At 36.1% G+C, this 22,136-nt stretch overlaps 1 protein-coding gene across 5 annotated transcripts in view; it reads left to right on the forward strand.

Moving 5' to 3' along the window:
• The window catches only part of PCDH11X (protocadherin 11 X-linked), a 514,007-nt gene that overhangs the window by 396,738 nt on the left and 95,133 nt on the right, over nucleotides 1-22,136 (forward strand). Inside the window, exon 7 of one of the 5 annotated variants that reach the window (XM_064462892.1) lies at nucleotides 18,137-18,184. The exons of the other annotated variants lie outside the window; for them this stretch is intronic. Within the exon in view, the coding sequence (XP_064318962.1) occupies nucleotides 18,137-18,171 (35 nt within the window). The 3' untranslated portion in view covers nucleotides 18,172-18,184. Of the gene's footprint in view, nucleotides 1-18,136; nucleotides 18,185-22,136 lie in introns of those variants that run through there. 5 annotated transcript variants of the gene reach the window in all.

Raw genomic sequence — 22,136 nt, forward strand, 5'->3', positions numbered from 1 at the left:
CCTGAAGGAGGGGTTGGTTAATAATGAATGTAATCTCAGTGCTTCACTTGTGAGATATTCATGTTTCACTTGAGACTGTACTGCTTTCAAGATAGAAGAGCTGAAAAGAAGTATATTGTAAACATCCATTATATATGGTTTGCGCATATATCTGCTTCCTTTGCCAATCTAATAATGCAGAGTTGTACCTTCAGGATAAGGCAAAAAGAAACAAGTTCAGCAACTGATGAAAAAATTAGAAAACTTGTGTTGAAGCTGAATCTTTTGACCCCGCTACATTCTATCTGTCCAGTGAACATGCGCAGGAATTGTTTAGGTTTTAACTGCACTTCTCAGTGGAAATACCACAAAGTAACAAGTGTGAAGTCACAAAAAGGGAGTTTGTTTGTTTGTTTTAAACAGAGGAGTTTGCTAAAAATGTAACAGCTCTTTAGTTCCAGGAGCAAAATTAAGATGAAAATATACGGTTAAAATTTAAGTCTTCTTTTTAAAGAACCTTTTTCTTTTTTGATACCACTAACTTATAAACTCAGTAGCTGCCTTACCAGTCCAACATGGGAAATTTCAGTGTGGAGCGACCGAGTTTAGTTCCTCCCTGTAACAAACCTCAGTAGTCTTATCTTTGATTAAATATGATTCTCTGCCAGAGAACAGCAGATGGATTAAAGAAAAACAAAACTTTTCAACTAACTGACCTTTATTCAACTTATTTCTGCATTAGTAATGTATAATAGTTTATCACTCTCTGTAGAATGTCTCATGAATTTAAATTTAAACTTAATGGATTAAACTGAAATCTGTTTCCCTAGTGTACATACACTTAAGTTTATGTATACGTATATACATTTTAAGGAACATACAGAGGTTGAGTTGTCTTGAAAAATAAGTATTTTACAGAACTTCATTAGAAATCACGACTTTCAAAATGTTTCATAGTACAAACGCTCTAACAGCACTTAGTACTAGTCATACTTGTTCGCGATGATAGATCATACCAGCTGTTTCTCCTAGACTGGCTTACTCCGGTAGCAGCACAGGCACAAGCTCAGGTCTCTGCTGCTTCTGGCGAATATGTGCTTGGAGTTGGCCGACTTTAAAAAAACAGCACAAATGTCCACAGAGAAACAAGATTTCCCAAGCCACCACTTCTGGTTCTGTAAGATCCGTGAAATTAGAAGAAAAGGGAGGAGAGACGGAGATTAGAGACCCTCAATGTGAAAAACTTTAACAGTATCTCTGCAGAATATTATAAATGATGTGCTTATGAATAACACATAATCATTGCAGGGTTTTCATTTATTCATACGGAGGCATTATTATGTAGCAAGTGCAACAGACACCATATGTATGTCTCATACGGGGAGGGGAAAGGGATCTTTTTCTATTCTTTGTGCTTCTTTGCATTTTCAGTTTGTTTTCTCTGAAAACATAAAATTTTTTAAGGAAATTTGAATTATTAGAGGTTTTTTGGGGGGACGGTTTTGTTTTTGTTTAAAGATTAGGAAACACTAATAGGCCAAATGAGGGAGGGTATTAAAAAGGATATAGATAAATCTGTTTTAGTATGAAGCTGACTGAATAACTATTGATCTTGTGAGAATAGGAAATTGAAAATTTGTCTCTGTACAAACTATAAGAAAGATATTAGATATGGGTAATAATTATATTAAAGGAAATACTAATGTGTTGATAGAAATGAGATGTATTGATAAAAGTGAGATGCTTCCATTCCACATTCAAAATAGTAAAAGTATGTATGTATTATCTGCTAGTTGTTTCTCCTAATGGAGAAATAGCAACATTGTGGCTCACAGGTACGAGGAACAGGCTACATGTGCTAAATGAACAGCGTCTGAAAACCTGGCAAGACTGTGACAAGCCATCCAGGTAGCTAAAAAGCAATAATGAAAGAATGTGTAGTCTTATCATATTAGAAATATTTATGAATCCTGCATAGTGTGACAATGAAATGGTTTACAGCAGGATTAGGCAAGGAAGTGCAAAATTATTTATTTTTCCAGAAAATAAACTAGACTGCAGAAATGGGCACGATGACATCCTGACAGCATCTTAAAGAACTTTATTTAGCCCATGTCCTTCCTATCTGTTCTATATTTACAGATAAGGATATTATGGGAAGATATATGAAAGTTTTCCCCATTACATGAAGTTCGATACTATGTTTTTACTTTTTTTGTAAATGCCTGTTTAGCCATGTATTTCCATACTGTCTCAAATGAGGAAAAAACATACTGGTTTTGTTCAGGAAGTTAAAAATAGTTGAACATGTTTTCATTTGTTTTATGGGACACTAATAAAATATAAAAACTGATAATGCTAAGGTGAAGTGTGATAAACTAGTTATGAAAGTATGAAAATGGAGTTACATCATGGGAAAACTCAGTTATAGGAGGGTTGTCAAGCAAGGAAAATGACAGGGATTTTCAGAAATTAATTTGAGAGGTCAATATGTATATTCTTCTCAAATATTTTCTTCATGTTCATATTTTTAAACATTCATGATAAGTGTTTATCATAATTAAATAATATCCTAGATGGGCAACTTCAAATGATGTTTATATCAAGGCACTGTAAGAAAAGTTTATTAGGTTTTAAGGAGCTTTATTCAATTTCTGTTGACATATTTAAGAGCTGGAATTTTCCTAGAAGTTATGAAAATAGATTTTTTTAAGGGACAGTTTGTTTTAGAAGCAAATATTAAGTAATTCATTAATATAAAAACCCCACTTTTTTGCCAGTCTACACTCATAACTAAATTTTCAAATTAAATTATGGAAGAGGTGGAGATTTGAAGGAAGATCAAACTTGCAATTCCATTGGTAGAACATAAGAAAAAGCTGAGAATAGTCTTACAAATCGAAATGAATAAAGAAATAATTCTTCACATGTATTTTGCAAAACAATGCTGCCATTTTTCATTTTGCCAATCTGTTGTTTGACATCAATCACTCTCATTATTCTGAAACATTAATCCAGCAATGGCATCTCTGCCTTCATAAACTACCTGGCATGATAGCTATATGCCATCGCTGATGTCTGAGACCAAAATAATTTTAAGAAAAAGTTATGTATATAAGACTTATAGGTTGAAAAGATGCATGTCATAAAAAATCATGAAACCCACTCATCTGAAATGGTTTGGAAAGTTTCTGCAATAACAGCTGTGGAGAACGTTTTCCTGGGTTTTGGCAGGAGACAATAGTGATTGACTGAACTCACTGTCCAACTGCAAATGTTAGCTAGACACAACGTTACTGCCAGCATTATAAAATCATTTACTGTGCAATCTGAGTAGTAAAGGTGACAATGGATATTGGAGATGAGAGCTATATGGCTTGCCAGGGACCCATAGTCACTGTTATCCTATAAATCTTAATTTGCTTGCTTTGATTTTGGCTTAGTTTTATTACAGCGTGCAAGTACCTTCTTACTCACGAAATGACAGTGAAATTTTCTCCAGTATGCTCAGAGACGAGCACATGGTGCTGTACTCTATCTCCTTATACTTGCAATTAAAATGGTCCTGAAATAATGTGGAAATCAGAGATACAAATTTTTGTTATTTCAGTATGAATAAAATGCTGTTATTCATTCAGCATGGGTAATTAGTTACAGCTCTAAGAAATTCTAGGTAAGGTCTCTGAATGGAAGTCAAGAGATGCAAACCTGTTGTCTCTTTTAATGGGTTTTGTGTCCATGTGACGGTTGATGTGTTAGGGACATACATGAGACATACATTAATCTGTGGTTATTACTTTATATTTGTGATTCAAGATGAAATAAATGTAACCTGTTACTTTGAAGTCTGCCTGCTGGAATTCTGAAACTGGTAATTTCAAGTTAGATTCTTCCAAACTTCCTATAGTATTCAGACCATAAGCATGTTTGGGGGGGAAAAGCAGAATCTGTGCCTACAAACTTTGAAAAGGAATTGTTCCCAAGTTTGTTGGTTAACATTTATTCGCAAAGTCATTATCTGTCTCCCATAACAACAAATTTTCACACAGTTCTTTTTCACCTGAATGCGGTGAAATCCACAGTTAGACGTGTGTCCCATGCCTTTGCTAACGTTAGGGACTCATACTCTCTTGCTATAATTCCCACAAGGAATCTGCTATTTGTTAAATGTAAATAAAAGATGATTGCCAATTGGTTATGTTTTCAGTTCCCTAGACTTACTAAGCGAAGCTTTCTTTGGAGTTCAGTATTGCTTTATGAGTACAGTTTTTGTAGGATGGACTATTATTGCATCAGCAGAACAGAAATCTCGCTAATTTATTTTACTGATGACAGTGCCCGGTAGCTGGCACTTAGGCTTGTTTAAGCTATTGTATTACCATTTTCTTTAGTGTAGCTTTCTGCTTTATGCTGTGAGTAAATGTCATCTGCAGACAAATTAATAATTTGTTCTCATTTGCTGAAGCAAGAAGTAAGAGAGCTGGCAGTCAGCTGAATAAGCAGGACCACTGCAGTGGTAGACACCCAGTGAATATCCCTTAGAGTCAGCCCTCAAAATGTACTGTTAGAATGCAATAAAACTGAAGTAGTTTCTCACACTTGTTTACCACCTTCAGTTCATTAATAATAGATAAACATTCAGTGGTGCTATCGAGATATGTTTGTTCTGTCACTGTGATCAGGGAGAGCATCCGTATCCTGAAATGGAGCATGCTGTAGTGCAGGCATACGTACGAAGCCTCATCTTGCAGGAGAGGGGGGAAGCAGGAGTTTCATCATCCACTTAACTGTGCGCCTGAACAAGCTTTTATAGCCAGTCAAGTGGTTGAACACATACATACATGCTCTTCTAATATGTGCTTGAGACTGGGAGTTTCTGAAGAATCTGAGTCTGAGGTACCTAGTGTCCATTGAATAGGGAAGTGAGCTTCCTACAGTGTCCTGTGGAAATGTCCTGTTCCAAATAATCTGCGTTATATTATCGCCTGGAGAGGCCAGGATAACGGTTTAAGATGCTGTGTCCCTTCACAGTGGTTCAACATAGTCCTTGTTTCCTACTGGGTTCAGAGTTTGATCAGCGAGTTATTAGCTAGAGGTGAAGGCTGCACTTGTCAGAAAGTACTTTTTGTTCTGAGGGATTTGATCTTGCCATGCAGAAGGACTTGCTCATAGCGGACACGGTGAAACCATTTACTTAGGTGCAGTTGAACATAGCTAGCTGTCTGGCTGCTCCTTTTAATTAAATCGACCACCAGCCAAACAACCTGGCTTGTTTCCATGGCCTTGTTTCCCAGAGGTTTTTTTCCCCCCAGTTTGTCCAAGGATAATCTGAATGCTACAGCTTAGTTGTGATTCTGACTAAATAGCACATTGCTTTACTCTTGGTAGTTTTATCTTTGATAAGATCATGACTAATCTGGACACAGTCCCTTGATTTTTATTATAGTCCTCAATAAATAAAATCACCTTTATCATTGGCAGAGCTACTGTAAGGAGTAAAAAATGTCTCAGAACAAAGATATTTTTACTAAATGGGTTTGTTTATTATAGAGTTGTAAGATATCTGAAAAAAAAAAAGTAAGCTTGTTCAGTATACCATTATTTGCTGGTACCTTGATGGATTAGCTTGCAAATTGTGGTGGTCATACATATCCAATTATTTATACAATGGCTTTTTAAAAGAAAGTTTATTTTTAAGGTAAGTAGTCAAGTAATTCCTTATATGGAGATGGGGGAATACTTAACCTTGAGTGCAGCAACATTAACTCCAGTGAGCTTAATGAATTATTCATGATATTATCCACCTTGAGAGACATCAAATTGCTTTGCACTGTCTGCAAAGTGCAGTTTACAAAAAAAAATCATAGCATGGTGAATTATATTTGTATATCTGAACATTAAACTAAAGACAGTACTGTGAAAAGGGTTTGGCAGATTGTCCTCATTTCAGCTGGGATGGAGTTAATTTTCTTTCTAGCAGCTGGTACAGTGCTGCTGGGTTTTGGATTTAGGATGAGAATAGTGTTGATAACACACTGATGTTTTAGCTGTTGCTGAGCAGGGCTTACACCAAGTCAAGGATTTTTCAGCTTCTCATGCCCTGCCAGCAAGGAGGCTGGGGGGCACAAGAAGGTGAGAGGAGACAGAGCCAGAAGGGCTGACCCAAACCGGCCAAAGGGTTATCCCACGCCATATGGCGTCATGCTGAACAAAAACCGGGGCGCTGCCACTGCTCAAGAATGGCTGGGCATCGGTCGGCGGGTGGTGAGCAATTGCATTGTGCATCATTTGTTTTGCATATTCTTATTATTATTATTTTCCCTTCCTTTCTGTCCTATTAAATTGTCTTTGTCTCAGCTGAGGAGTTTTACCTTCTTTTTGATTCTCTCCCCATCCCACTGGGGGAGTGAGCGAACAGCTGTGTGGTTTTTAGCTATGTGCCAGGTTAAACCACAACAAAGATATACCTGTATAATCCATGCAGAAGCAAGGCCCTGCATGTCATTTCCTAATCCACTTGCAGTCATATCTCATTAATAATTTGTTCACAAGGAATGGCCTGGTAGACAAAATAATTTAATATTCAAAGGTTCATATATCAGCAATATAGGATGTGATCACTGCAAGCACGAACCTTTTCACAAAGAAGCTGTTCATTATGGCTTCTGGAGTTTGGTACAACGTCCTGAACTGTGAAGTTGCCCTTTTCTCTACTGTATTTGTTTTCTTACAGATGGAAACCAAAATGCTATTTGCCTTTCAGTATGCAATTCTGGAAGGAAAGTGACTATTTTAAAAGCTTGGTTGAGACTGGCCTTGGCAGTTTTGTTGATGATAACAACATTTAGACTCTTCAAACTATTTTTCTGAGGTCTTCAGACATTTGCTTTTTACAAATATTTCCTGCTTTTCTCCCCCTATTGTAAAGTCCCAGTTTAGCAGGTTGCTTAGGTATATATACATAATTATGAAGCACACAGAGAGTAGCTGTTTCAGAGTTCTGTGTGTCTTTTTACACAGAGAGCTTTATCCCAGAATTTCCTTATTTAAAAGCATGCATGTCTGTTCTTTACACCTATAATATTATTGTAGTTTATTTTGGAGGAACTTCACTCAAGGAAGTCCTGCAATAGGCTGGGCCTTGTGGATTCCTTTCCTGAATTTCTTTCTTAATAGTAAGATATAGACTATTCTTCAAATTCTAACTAAAGCAAAATTTACACAGCAGTCTGAGCGACCACAGACGGACACACAAACGCACGTATGTGCTTCATGGTACAAGGACACATGGATGCAGTTTCTGCTTTTTCTGATAAGTTGTATTTATTACATTTTACTCTCCTCACATTGTAGTTTAGCAAATAAACTATCTACATATTTTAATCTTAAATTGCCATCTTGCTGGAACTACTGATTTCAGTGGGTTGCCTATATTGAGCACAACTCCTTAGCCAGCTCCCACAGTATAAAAATGACTTTAAACCACTTTGCAAAGGTTTCTACTTTGTGAGTTCTGGAGCTGCGGCCCTCCAGTCATGTTGGCCAAGAGCCTTTGCACACCATACAGCCTGCGCTGAGGACAGAGTGGGAAATGCCGCAAACACAGCCAGCTTCCTCCCTCCCAAATGTCTCATGCTGACAAGAGTGTTTTCAAATAGTTTCAAATTTTATACCAACTGAATGCCCGTTCTGCAAAGGTGTGCAGGCTGTTTTTCTTAATAGCTTAATGTTTTTAAGACATTTTGTATGTAAAAATATGTATGCATTATATGCATGCCTATATACATTTCTATTTTTAAAATACCATTAAGAATGCCATCAGTTTTCAGGGAGTATGGGAAAGAACAAGAACAAATATTACACTGCTTGTCTTCTATTCAGTAGACTGCTTTTTGCAGAAAGGCTACCTGAATAGGCTTAACATATGATGAGACAGGGTTTGAATATGAAATGGTATGCTTCATTCCAGAACTTCCCCTCAATAGCTTGAAGATATATCTATGTACAAATGTTTACACTTTTCGCTTTCTCTATGAGCTGTTCATTCTCTGGACCTTAGCACAGATTTAATGTACTTTTCTGTCATATTTATCATTAGCATTTAAAAAATTGTATTTCCTAATCTTAGTAACTATCCATAATACTTAGAAAGGAGGGGTGGGAGGGTGTTTGAAGAGGACGTAATTTTGCTGTCTGCATGTAGATAGATGCAGAACTCCCGCAGAAAGAAATTTATCATTAACTAAAATTCAGAACATCAAAAAGATTCAAATTGAACCCTCCGGCGTCTTCAGGTCCATATCAAGATGGTATTAGCAATTTCTGAACATAGTCACTAATTGCTTTTGTCTGTGAAATGTCTTTTAACCCATTAAAAACGCTCAGGGCAAAACCCATGTATTTTATGGATTTAGTTCCTAATACTGTGTAACTCACAAGATCTGGTAACTACGATAAATCTCTAAAGACTCCCATGATCTGCGTCTCATCTTTTCCTTGTGTACTGTGCTTGTAGCATTAATTATGACTTATACGTATATGAGAATGCATTTACTAATTTTGAAAGAGCCGAATAATGTAAAATCAAAATGCTTCTGAAGAGCTGTTTCCCATCTGAACATCCAAGCACAGATAAACTTTCCTAGCTGTAGATATATCAAAATTAGTAAGATAGATAGCAATTTGCATCAGTTCCAACTTTTGCCAAGACACTTCTAATGAAAAGATTTAGAAGTTCTCCAGTCAATGTCTAGACTGGCAGAGATGTTGGGACGACTGTAAATTGTTGTCCTTCACACTATTATGTACGATAAGGGATTGCAAAAAGAAATTGTAAATATCAGACTGAATCTGTGTCACAGTGTGGACTCAAAGGGCAAATGCAGCATTGTACATTTTTATAGCCACAAGTGGGTTATTTTACAGGTTGCTCATTAGGCATTTATCAAGTCTACCACTTTTGAAGCATTTTTTATTTGGCTTTTCTTTGTGCAGCTAATTTCAGTCTTGTGTTTTGACTACTCAGTGGTTTTGGAACATCATCTGGCTGATTTCAGAGCTTGTAATTTTAAAATTATATTGTCTGGAATATGGAAGGCTCAGTATGATATCTGACAGTTGTGTATCTCTACAAAGAAAACTATTTTTTATAATGATTTAAATAAAACTCCGTTTATCTGACTTAACCTTTTTGCCAATAGAGTTTTGCTCATCTTAAAATTGTTTGAGAATGGGAGGAAATAACATTTCTTTTTCTCTGAATAGCAAAAGAAAGAATCTGCAGAAATTATTTATTTAAGTCTATAGTTGTTTAGTTGGGGTTTTTTGTTTCTCAGTTGAGTGGGGCACCCCAGGTACCTTTTATCTAACTCCATAGGTGATATTCTGAATATTGTCACTGTAGCAAAAGAATTGCAGGTGGAGAATTAGTATATTGGGACTTACAGAGGTAGTCATGAATAGAACGGGATGGGACTGTATAGCAAAACAGCCTTTTTGTTTGTTTTGCAGTTTCGATTGTAGTTGTAGCTTTGCTTCAATTGGTTTAATACTAGAATACCACTTGGCTGACTACATGAATTTGAGGAAATGATTAAGCTTCCCCACATCAAATACACTTTTAAAGAGTAATGCAGCATCTTACTGCTTCGGTCTTTGTTTGCAGACTGGGTAGGAATTTCTCTCAGAACTTATTAGAATAGGTTGTATGTGTACTATGTAATAGTATATCAATATGTGTATCAATATACGTATATTTAACATTTGTCATATCAATTCCTTTTATTAACTATGCTGTTTATAATTTGTCGAAGGCTTTTAATAAAAAAGAAGGAGGAAATGTTAGCTAAAATAAGGAATGAGAAATATCCGTTGACACTTATATTCATTAGAGATCACGCAAGTATTTTCTATAATTCATGCTATATCAAGAAACTTCCTCAAAAGTTTGGAAGATATTTTGGAAAAAATGTGTACTTTTGGTGTTTAACATACCTTCAGTATATTTTCCATATTTTTAAACACAAATCCAATAGGATAGAATGAAAACTTCAGTGCCATCTAAAGTGAAAGAAAATTTATTGACTTCAAATAGGCCTATTTGAAAATCTCATGCAGATTTTTTAGAATTTCAAGCACAATAGTACTGATTAAAAAAGAAGTTGTTCAGATGCTTATCTTGAACCAACAGAATGAAAACAATCAGGATTTGCTAATTGTAAATCACCTTACTATTGTACAAAATTCCCTGGAAAACAGCTCTTATAAAATGATCTGTAAGCATCTGCTCATTTGTTTTTACAAATTCCAGTAACTTATACCAAATTTTCTTTTTATTACTGCCTCCTATCTTGTTTTCCTTGCCTGTAAGTGTACCTACTGAGGTGACGAATGATCAACTGCAAAGCAGAAGTCACGGGAAATGTGTACGTGCACCAACCACAGTTCCTTAGGGTTTTTCTGTTTGTTGGTGTTCGGCTTCGTCCTCTTCCCAATCCAAAACAAAACAATATCGACTTAATTTTCTTTTGCAAGTGGGTCTGAGGTAAAAATTTATTGCAGGTACTCACAGAGACCACATCATACTGAGAAATATATAACTACTGCATTTATCCCGTTACTTTGGAGTAAAGTCATCTATTGTAGTATATGTTTTTGTAGGTTGTGTGTGTTGTTAGCTACTACTGGAATTGATTCCTGGATTCACAGAATTTATTTTGCATGTTTTAACCAATTTTGACATGTAGTTGATAAATGTTTGATGAGTAACAGGTGCGATTAACACAAAATAACAAAGATAAAATAAATTCCATCAATTCTGGGGATGGGGGAGAAAAATAATACTCTTCAAACTCAAGATGACAGGTTTATGGATTGCAGTTTAAAGCAGGCTCAGCAGATGGACATATTCAGTCACGTACAGCTCCCTGATATTTGGTTGTCAAAGACCTTGGACTATGCTGGAAGCAGACATATTTACCTCTCACATTTACAGACGGGTCAGGACTGAGGTCACGAACAACAGAGTGAAAGAAATCTCAGACTTTGCCTGCTAGCAGTGTATCTTGGGATGCAGTTCTGTTCTGCCTGAGTTCAATTTCTAATGCTCCCTGACCCTTACTCTGTTATAAATAATCAGAAATATTCATTACAGAATGGCAATAGCTTTGGAGAAGTGGTGGAGTGCATATTATAAAAGGAAAAATACATTCAATTCTCATATCTCCTTGCAAATTGTATTGGAAAGCCTTCAGCTGAATATATTCAAATATGCTTTAAGAAATGCTACAAATGATGTGATGAGTTGAATTATCCTCAAATAATTCAGCTCATGTAGCTGTGTGTATACCTATTTCACAGCGCTGAGGCTTATCGTTTTCTGTTTTCAGACTGATGCAGCATATTGAAATATTGGAGAAAAAAATCTAATTTAAGGTTAGGCATCACTGTTAAAGTCACAAAGTCACATAGATTGGGGAATGTTAACATGGTACCGCTTTGGTTTTTTCTATTTCTGTGCCTTTTTGGCTTCCTCTATAAGCTTGACTCATTAGCATTAACAGCCTGGAAAATTCTACTTTTTGAGACACGGAAAAAAAAAAAGTCTGATTCCTGGCTCTGATTCCACAGCTTGGTCACTTGCAGTGGATGCAAAAGAAGAATGTGCTCTTGGTAATGTCACTCCTGTGCATTCAAGTTTATTAAAGGGTGCTCTAGAATGAATCATGAGGATCTTTTGTTTTATTAATATTGGATTTGGGGGATGGCTTGCTTTGGATAATTTTGCACTTGTCCTTGTAAAACTTGTTACGTTTTCTGTTTGGGTTTTGGGTTTGGGTCTTTTTTTTTCCTCTGCAGCCATGAATGATAGAAGCACTGTTGGTTTTGGAACTCTTACTGCTGCTTTGTTTTTCTCACCACAGAAAATGAAATTCCAAAATGCATTTGCAAGCTGATGCTTTAATAAAAGAAATGAATTGTACAAGCGCAAGGAATGCAAGATTCAGAGGCTTATTTGGGCTGTGTTATGGTCTATAACACCATACCAGCTGAAGTTCTGATAGGAACGCTAAGTAAAATTTTCTTTTCTGTTCAGTGCAACACAAGAGAAGCCACTATTAAGTTTGTTAATGAATTTAAAATATTTTGTTAATTAATTTAATTAACTTCATTTGTTAAATATCTGCCTTCAATTTCTAGCTTCAGCATTTGCTTTTGGATCAGACTAGAGAAGTCTGCTAAGTTGTAACATTTGTAAATGTTCAACTTGCTACTGAAAAGAAATAAACTCTTCCCTTGTAGGCTTCAAGCACCAGGGAAACTTAGAAACTTTAGCAGAGGCAGTACTTGCATCTAAGTTCCCATTCCACGCTTTAGCTCTTAAAACTTCTGTGCGTTTATCATTAGTACTATTAATATTCAGTACAAATCATACATAAGGTTACCGGCAGTGGCACAGTAGTCTGTACGCAGTGTTTTCTAAAACACTGAAGCACAACTTAATATAGCTCTGGGGGCAATATTCTCTATTTTGCAATTTTTCCTATTATTTATGCTTATTTTTGCTTCTATATTGCTTTCTATTTGTTTTGGTTCTTTAACAAGGAGGGACAGTTCTGACATCTGCAGCAGAGCGAAAGCTAATCATGTCAGATGTGGCAGTGGTTAGCGGAGGTCGCTGGGTTTGGGAGACCAGAGCATAGGTAAGGAGCATCTGCAGCGAGTGCTCTGGCACATACAGGTTGAAGTCTACTATCCTTTCTACACAACAAGTTTGTATTTGCAAGGAAGTAAATGTAGATGGGAAATTACATCCCTTTCAGTGATCCATACTGATTCCCCATGTAGATTCTCCGCGCCGAGTGTTGTTCATTTTTGAAAAGGGAGAGCGAACTCTTACAGAGGGTTCTTGTGGCACATTATCAGTTTCTGCAAGTGGAGTAAGTGCAGAGTCCCCTATAAATTTACAACCTTATTTACTGCATAATAAGTTCCCAAGGGACATAAACTCTCAGGTGCAATGATCCGTAGAGGCCAAGAAGAAATTGGAGGCAAGCGGACTCACCAACATTCTTCAACTTATTACTCATAAACCTTAGAAAAAAACCATTTAAAACTCTGAGACAGCCTAATTTTATCGAAACAGTGCATTGTTTTAACTTCCTGTTACCCTAGAAATCTTCAGGATGCCCTGGCAATCTATGTGACGTTCCTTTGCAAGAACAAAAATCTGTCTTACACTTAACACTGGTATGGTAAAAATGTGCTTGCATTTCCTTATTTGCTCATGCCTTGGAGTCACCTTTTAATACAAATTCCTGTGAATCTCCCAATAATTTTGAAATTAGCCTTTTTCAGTTTCTGGCCAGCACGTCCAAGTCACATCCCTTGTTGCAATTTTCAGTATGTTGTTAGGGGAATGCAACCTGACCTTTTTGTACTATTTAATAGGAAGGTGCAAACATTTACTTAGTATATGATCCATCTTGCGCTTGAAATATATTTTTAAGAGCAGTGTGATCGGATTCCCATAAACAGAAACATCATATCTCTGAGTTAATCTGTTTTCTTTTCTCTGAGAAACTCCACAACATTTAAAGTACACTCCTTTTGCAACCAGGAAATAATTTCCACCTAACAAATAATTCCAGAGTGTTGCTGCTGTAACCAGCTTAGTTTATTTAACACAAGCTAAGGCACTCCATATTTCCCCTTGCCCTGGGTAATGCATTGTGTGTTTGTTGTAGGGTGGGGTTTTTTTAAACATTTCTTAAAAGAGTTACGTTTTGACCCAGTTTTTAGGGTAAATTTATCCAACTTCTGCCATGTGTATCATATTTATTGTAAAAGCCAGCAACAAGCCAGGAGAGAATTCCTCCAAAACAAAATAATACCGGAACAAAGTAGCTGGCCGCAAACTAGGCTATTCTTAAGACTTCCGCAAATGAGCTACATTGACTTAGGATTCATTGCAGTTTTCCTGCCCTGTCATAGTCTGCAGTGTTGGTTTGCTGCTTATGCGGTGAAAAACGCAACAGTCTTACAGTGGAAAGAGAACCCTAAACATGTACTTAATGAATACAATGTGTGCATGCAGTATGTGGATGCACATGGTTGCCTGAGAGGATAAATTTGGCCGTTGTAATTACAGCCTCCGGTCACAGAGGTTTTACTTGGATTTTGCAGACGTAAGGTGATGCTTTGCAACTTGGCTGTGTTTAAGCGGGTCTAATTTTCAGTTAGACACTGGAAATTTGGCTCTGCAAAATTAAAATAAAGTACTACTTTTGGATGAAATCACCTATTTTGTTGCTGCAATTTAAAATTAATTTTTTTTTTCTAAAAACATATTGAAGATACATTTTTGAAATTAGTTTAAGTAAATGTCTTGTTATTTAAATGTTGAAGTCTTCAGACTTTTCAGGGTGTTTTGGTTTCCACAAACAACTGCATACGATCATGAAAAGGCTCTTATTTTTTATAATTTGAATAAATATAATTCCAACTAAAAATTATAAAAGCTCTTCTAAAATCAGTGGAGAAGAACAAGGATGATTTTTCTTTAGATCAAATAGTCTATTCTCAGCCAGGACACATGGCAGGGATCCTAGCCAAATATGTGGCAGTATAGATACTATTCAATGTGACTGCAGGAGAAAGCATAAATCAAACCATGTTTCCGGTTGCTTTAACTTGTTCTGCCCACTCGTGAGGAAGGCAGCTGGTTAATTCATGCTGTGGCATATATAAATGTGGATTAAAGTCACCTTTCATTACTCTTACAAAACTGAATGGAATGTTTCACATTTCATTGTCCTCCATATACACACCTCTCTACAAGTCCTTTTTCTATTAGTACACTGGGAAATCAATGCTTTTGTTTCATGTACTTTAAAGTTCATTTCTGCTGCAGTACATAAGCCATAGAATGAATGAAATAATCATTGTGAATTTTGGCATAGTTTACTGAAAATACATACTATTTTCAGCACTTGGGTACGTACAATGTTCCGTATAAAACCTCCTCATTTGCAGAGATCTGGCTGAGCAGAATTGACAGCTTGATACTAGCTATTGAGATTTGGGTATTTGACTTCAAGTAGTTCTGGTTCAGTAGCTGCTATTTGCTCTGGAATGTGTGGGGGAAAATACTAAACTTCTGTCAGGAGTTTGCACGGTTACTGTTGTAGGTCAAGTAACATCAGAGAGTAAAACACCCTCATTTCCTGAATTTGCTGCTTCATGTCATGTCCACTGGTAACAGTGACTGGGAAATTGTCTCGGATCTTTGCTTATACAGTCACATTGTAAGTATACTCTTCTAAGTTTCTAGATGGATATGTTTCATTTCTATCTTTAGGAAGACGTATATCCAGATTTCAGAGCCACTGAGCTAGTGGATTTTAAGGCAGAAATCTTTGTAATGACATATTGGTGTTTTTTCTTACTGTAATCATAGTGCAGCGAATTAGCTTGTTCAAAGCAATATTCAAAACCAGGCTTGATCAGTTTGGTTCTTGATCTTTTTCCCTATGTTATCCAGGTACTTCATTGACACTATTCGGTTTATCTTTGTAAAGCTTCTTGTGTGGGTTGTGGTAATGATTCCTTTTTAAAGCTGGAAACACAGGCAGAAGAAGATCTAATAAAAAACTTTTATCATCTAGAAACTCTGTGATGGACAGGAAGTCGTCCTTACTGAGTCCAGTTCTTTAGTCACCAGACTGTTCATACAGTTCTGACTGGTTTTGACTGAAACAATGTGTAATGACTGCAGTAACTCCATAGTTAAACAAACAATTTAAATAAGTTGTTAATAGGCAGTTTCACTTCATTTAACATTCCTTCCTTTGTTTTGATTCATACTTCTTCTTTAAATTAAAGCCTTTTTAATTACTTCTATCTACTTTATTTATTTTAACAGCTCATCTTTATTACTGGTATTCTAGCCATAAACCTAAGTATGAGCTTTGCAATCAATGCTACCAGAAATGATGACTTACAATATGAAATTTGGATTAATTGCAAATATTATTGTCTAGTTCCAGGCTCTGATTTAATTGCCTTGTTTTCATATTAATAACTTCTATGGCTTTAGAAATGAGTGTATTTTCCTTTGCTTATTTGAAGGTAGACTGGACAATTTAGCAAACCAAGGATTTTGGGAACTACCTTTTCCTTCTTTGTAGGCAAGAAGTGAACATCAGAATGGTCACGTTTTAGTAGCACTTGACAGTACATAGAATAAATTCTAAATAAAAGTGCGTGGACAAAACCTGAAAAAACAATTCTCTAATAGTTTATACTTTTTGTTTTGTGATCCATCACTGAATAATAGTTTATATAAACAAACTACATAAATTCAATAGTCCATTCGTGAGATTAAAACCTTAATCAGACCTAAACGGTTTTCTTTTATTTTTGTTTGTTTGTTAAATGTAGGTTAAAATGTAGTTACAAAAAATACAATTAGTTTTAAAAAAGCTGATAGCAAAGTATAAACATAAAACTGTGATAAACTACAAAAAATTACAATTGTATTAATTATGTTTTATAATTAGCATTGTAGGTTTCTTGGGGAAACGCACCTGGTGAGTAAGATCTTGTACTTCATTAATTTATATTACCAAGCTCTAATTTATTTTCAAGTCATTGTAGAGGCAGAGTAAAGAGGACTTTCATATGGCTGCTTACTCAGCTATAGAATGGAAAAAGGGTATATTGAAGCTCTTGTTTACACAGATATCTGCTATCTGTCCTCTAATTTTTCTGAGCGGTAAATTGTCATACAGTCCATAAATAATTTCTGACTCCTGACATTCGCAGGTAATGAAATCTCTAAAAGTACAAGTGTTACATTACTGCTGGTGGTGATCCAGTCTGCCACATTGAGTCAACACTTATAAATATCCCTCCAGTTTCAAGTGCAGTTCTAATTAAAACCTAGAATTTGGATAGTCAAGTGCCAATTCGTTCATAATTCCCACAGAGCACATGGAAAATCTAATCTTCCTCCCTATTTTCTTATCCTTTAGATGGCAGCATAGCAGATGCAAAGCTTTGTGTTGCTGCAGCACCACCTGCAAAAGACACCTGCAGTGGGACAGCATTGAGCTGCACGGAGCTGCCATGCTAGCTGGGAAACTGAGAATGGTGTTAACCTCCCCTGCTTATTCGGGTAGCCTGCTCGGCACTCAAATTTGCCCAGATATCTCTTTGCCCAGGTCAGACACTCCTAACTGCCCCAAATTTTATATATGCTACCATTAAATCATAAGATTTTTTTTAAAATGAACTTTCTTTCCCAAGTACTACAGAGAGATTATTCCATCTTTATTCATGCAAGAGTGTAGGCAGCCAACAGAATTTTTGTATATAGAAAGTCAGCTTCAAATGTTATCCTAGTAAGAATTTTTTCTGGAACCAGCAAAGCAAAAGTTGTTGGTAATTATAATGAACCTATTAAGCCTAGTCATGAGTTTAGTTCCATCAGGAAAAGTTTTAGATTATTTTCTCATCTCTCCTATTCTGTTGAGAATAATTAGTGGCATGATAATCTGCTTATCTAAAAAAGGAATAATAATTATTATTTTCTAATCCCTATACAGTGTGTGATTTAAAACAAGGGTATTACACTTCTGAGTGGTTTTTTTTTTTGTTGTTTTTGTTTTTTTTAATTAGAATTAGGAAAGCCATGAGTGCAAAACAGGTGATACGGTCAGTTGTTTTGGGCTGTTTTTCATGAGCACAGTGCTACTGAGCTTGCTTGATTCTCTCACATCTAATAAGGCTACAGAAAGTTCCAGGGGCTTCCAGATACGACAGATTTGCAACTGCAATTACAAGGATAAGTCCCCAGCAAGATGACTGTTCAGGTATGTGCTTAACATGGCATTACGTCGTAACAAGTAGTAGTAGCCTTGCCCTTCTGGGTGTCATTGCAGCTGAAGAGTGTAGAAGCAGACACCAAGGACGATTCCAGGACTCCGATTCCAAAGTGAATAATCTGCTACATTAACAGCAGCATTATGTATTTGCTGAAAATACAGAGATACCTTGTAATGTTTATGACTAGGAATGTCTGCTGTCTAATGCTTCAGCTGCTTTATAGATGGTAAAATCAATAATGGTTTTAGTTTTATATTTTTAAATATTTCAGATACCCATGCTGGTGCAGAAGCTTGTTGTTTCTGAGGAAAAGAGGTATGCATTTGGTGTCTTAAATGCTATATACACTACAAGCTATTATTTCCCTTAGAAGCACGAGAACATATACATGCAGAAAAATGTTCCTGTGACTAAAAAGACAAACAAAAAGACTAAGCCCTGAATTTGTTCTCACTAGTTTTAGGTCACTCATAGGAGTAGGTGCTTTGTTCCATGGCAGCTCTCAGCGACTAGGAGCACAGTGACTTCTGTGTTGTTCCAAAGGTGGTTGGGGTTGGTTTGAACAGCTCTTTGTGGCTCAACTTTTCCAGTGCTTTCTCAAAAAGGGTGCTAGTCTAAATCACAGACAGGAAAAGACCATGATAACTTCAAAATACGAAACCTTTTATGGTAATTTCTACTATTGCTTAAAAAACGTTTTGAGGCAGTGTTGACCACAGTTTGTGTGCACATTGAAGGTGTCTGAAAGAAGACAGCTTGGTTCCTGAATTATGTCTGACATCTTTGTGTCATTTAAATCCTACTTAATTTTCATGGAATCATGAGAAAGGACTATTTTTCTTTTCTGGAGCACTAACCAGTAGCTGTGTTTAGTTTCTTATAGTCTCTGGCAAGAAGTTGCTATTTACTCTGGCATCGATAATTACAAGTTGTAGTTTGACGGACATGGTGGGGCAATTCTGCGTGTACTAAAAACAAACTCCATATTACAGTAATAGCCATGTTTTCATGTAGGACATAAAAAAAGGGACGGTACCACCCTGCTGCTATCTAAAGGAAATGTCAATTTCTTGCTCTACGTGGAACAAAAATAAAAGATAATTTGGAATTAAAAATAAAGAGCTATGACTGGGTGACCTAGATTATGACAATAAAGATGAAAATTAAAGTAGGTTGTATGTACAGCAATCAGCATTAATTGTGGAAAAAGGAACTGACAAAATTCCATGTGCTTTTTAACACTTTATTTCTCCAAAAGTACTAAGCATCAATACTGATTCTCCTCCTGTGAATAGTAAATATATTTTTGTGATAATATTAGAATAACATTTCTTGTCATGGTTTAATGCCTCGTTTCTGCATCGCTAGGGAAGCTGCTTAATATGTGCAGAACAGCAGCAAAATTGTTAATAGAAGACAAGCAGCTCGCAGTGTAATGCTTAAACAAGTACTATTGATAGAACAAACAGTGATCTAGCCTTGCAAAGCACCACCTTCTAACCGAAGAATCTTGCTGGTTTTATGTAAATTTTCACAGAGAAACAGACCATGAAATATGTTCTGTATAGAATAGTTCTGCAGAGGATGGAGTATGTGCTTGCTGAGCAACGGATATCTGAGACTGCAGTGGAGATGCTGTTCCCTTCCTTGGTGGACTATTTTTGAGAACTTTTAAAAAAAAAACTTGAGCATTTTGTGTTGCCCAGCCGTTACCTTGGGCTGCTTTACCTAACTGCTTTCTAAGCACTCTGTGTGTGCAAGTGTGTAGCAGTTTTAGGGTTTAGTGTGTTGGCAAGTCAGACAATGGAGCCATTTCTTTAATATATTATAGCCCCAGTCTTGTTTTGTATTCACTAACCTGTGCATCATATTTATGTCCTTGTTATTTTAACATCTGTACATGACTCAGATAGATCAGAGGTTATATTAAGGCAGTTTGTCTCCTGCAAAAGTTATAAAGCAAAAATTATTACATACTGAAAAACCGGTTGTATCTAATTGCAAGAATAGTGTACTCTCAAAATCAATATCCTTGAAAGCAAAAATAATTAAAAGCAATAATAAAATCTATTAGAAGTTAAATTGCTATGATATATTAGGGTATGTTACTAAAATGGCTTCCTATCTTTTCGATGGTGCATTGTAAAGTAAGGCAGGATGGATGGATGAGTCATAATATCCATTATTAAGAAATGGTTAGGACTCACCAATATCCTAGGGTCATTAGGCAGCTTAATGGGAAAGAATTCTAGATCCAGAAAAGGACAGTCTTGCCCCATACCTTCTCATAACTGGGTGGAGTACCTTATAGCAATGCCTCCTTGTAGTCCAGCGTGAACACAGTATAACTTAGGTTATGGATCATCCTCCTTAACAGATAATATACAGTGCTTTCCTGAAGGAAATAAAATAGGAATAAGGCTTTCAAGAAATGAGTAGAATGGCTGCCATGCGTGTAGAAATGCAGAAGTGAAGTATGTAATGAGAAAGCAGAACCTGATAGAATGACTGGCATCTATTCTGGCAAACTTCTTAAAGCCTGCCTGAGTGTGACCATGTTCTTCTATACTTTTTAAGAGTTTAAGTGGGAAATATATTGTGCAAAGCAGATGACAAGAATACACATTAATCACAATTGTCTTTTTCCTTTCCTTATTCTGAAAATATTTTCTTCTTACGTATACTGCAGTTATTTTTCTCTTTAGCAAAATGTTGGATTTATTTATACATTTCTCTATTGCTGAGTTTCTATTTTAACAACATGGAGACTAGGGCTACCTAATTCTTGTAATGCATAAACTTAGAGTGCAATGTTATGTTAGCACAGTATGGATGAACGTGTGGACTGGAATACTTCTCAGGTAGGATTAATAGTATTTGTGTATAAAGATGATTTACATAATCTTTTATAAGTGTGGATAGATAGCAGGTTGCAGTTTAGTTTTCCGTTATTACTTTAATTAAACATGAAGCCCAGACAAGGTCTACTTACGTCGGTGAAATGGTATATTTCTCAGTGTATGTTATAATTTTGTTAAATCGACAAATTCAAACTAAAACTTTCCTGTAGAATTTTACTGACAAGCTTTGTTGGACAGTGCTCTAAGTACTCTGAACTGCTGGGTCCTAACGGCCTCAGACTGCTCATCAGAAATCTGTGAGCTCCTTTAATCTTAATTTTGCTCCACTGCAATTCCTTTAGTTCTTGTCCATCACATATTTCATCTCTAAGAAGACTCCGTGAAAGTAGATTCATTATTATTAGTGAAGAGTCAGATACTCCAGTGATGAATGTTACAAAGTGGTGGTAAAGAGATGAACAGTCCTCCCATCAAGATGTGAACAGATCTATCTGGAGAGCTGAGTGTGAAGTGTGCAGTAAAAATTAAACAAGTCACACATAATGAAGACACACCAACAAAATGAACTATGCATTAAATAAAACCTCTGCGCCCAAGACCGTATATTGCTACAGCATATGGGAAACTACATACCATAATTCATAATTTTTAAGTATTTTTTTAAAACCTACAAGAAATAAAAAGAGCAAGAAATTACAACAATAGCAATTAAATCCATTCTGCCAACATCACACATTGTTGCATTATGCTTATGGCTCAAGTTCTTAATTTCCTGGATTTCTTTGGGCTACTGATGTCTCTATAAGTAAACAAAGACTGATAACTATCTTAGAAATAAAGACCTCCCACTCTCCCAGCTTTAGGCACCAGCATGCAGAAAATGACACTGTGTGGGCAGTGATGACAAAAGCTAATTATTGCTTATTTTGTCTTAGCAATCACCTTGGACTGAGGCTGTTTTCTTTTTACACCACAATAAATAATACCGCATTTAAATAAGAAAGCAAAAATGAGATGAGAATGCATAAAAGAGTAAATTGTGTATGACCCAACCAATGAACAGTGCAGACAGTACATGTTCTGAATAAAAGGTGAGGTAGTTAGCTCCCTCTGAAAACTAATGCGGTGCTTATGAATAGCCCTTGGGAGTGAACAATGGCAGATAAACGGTTGTTTCTGCCACTGCAGTTTAGATTCTTAACCCTCAGAAAAGAAAGACAAATTGCATACAGGATTTTTAAAAGCTTTGATGGAGTTATCCTCCTGTTTCTCTTAATATTCCTTGAGGTAATCATCAAATTTCTAAATGAGCAAAAATCTCTGCTCTTTTTAGATATAGGTTCAGTGTGAGATACAAAAAAGACAGGCTTACAAGAAATGTTTCTTCCTTTTCTTTCTTTATTGAATTAG

This window comes from Phalacrocorax carbo, chromosome 11 (genome assembly GCF_963921805.1).
Source record: "Phalacrocorax carbo chromosome 11, bPhaCar2.1, whole genome shotgun sequence".
NCBI lineage: Eukaryota > Metazoa > Chordata > Aves > Suliformes > Phalacrocoracidae > Phalacrocorax > Phalacrocorax carbo.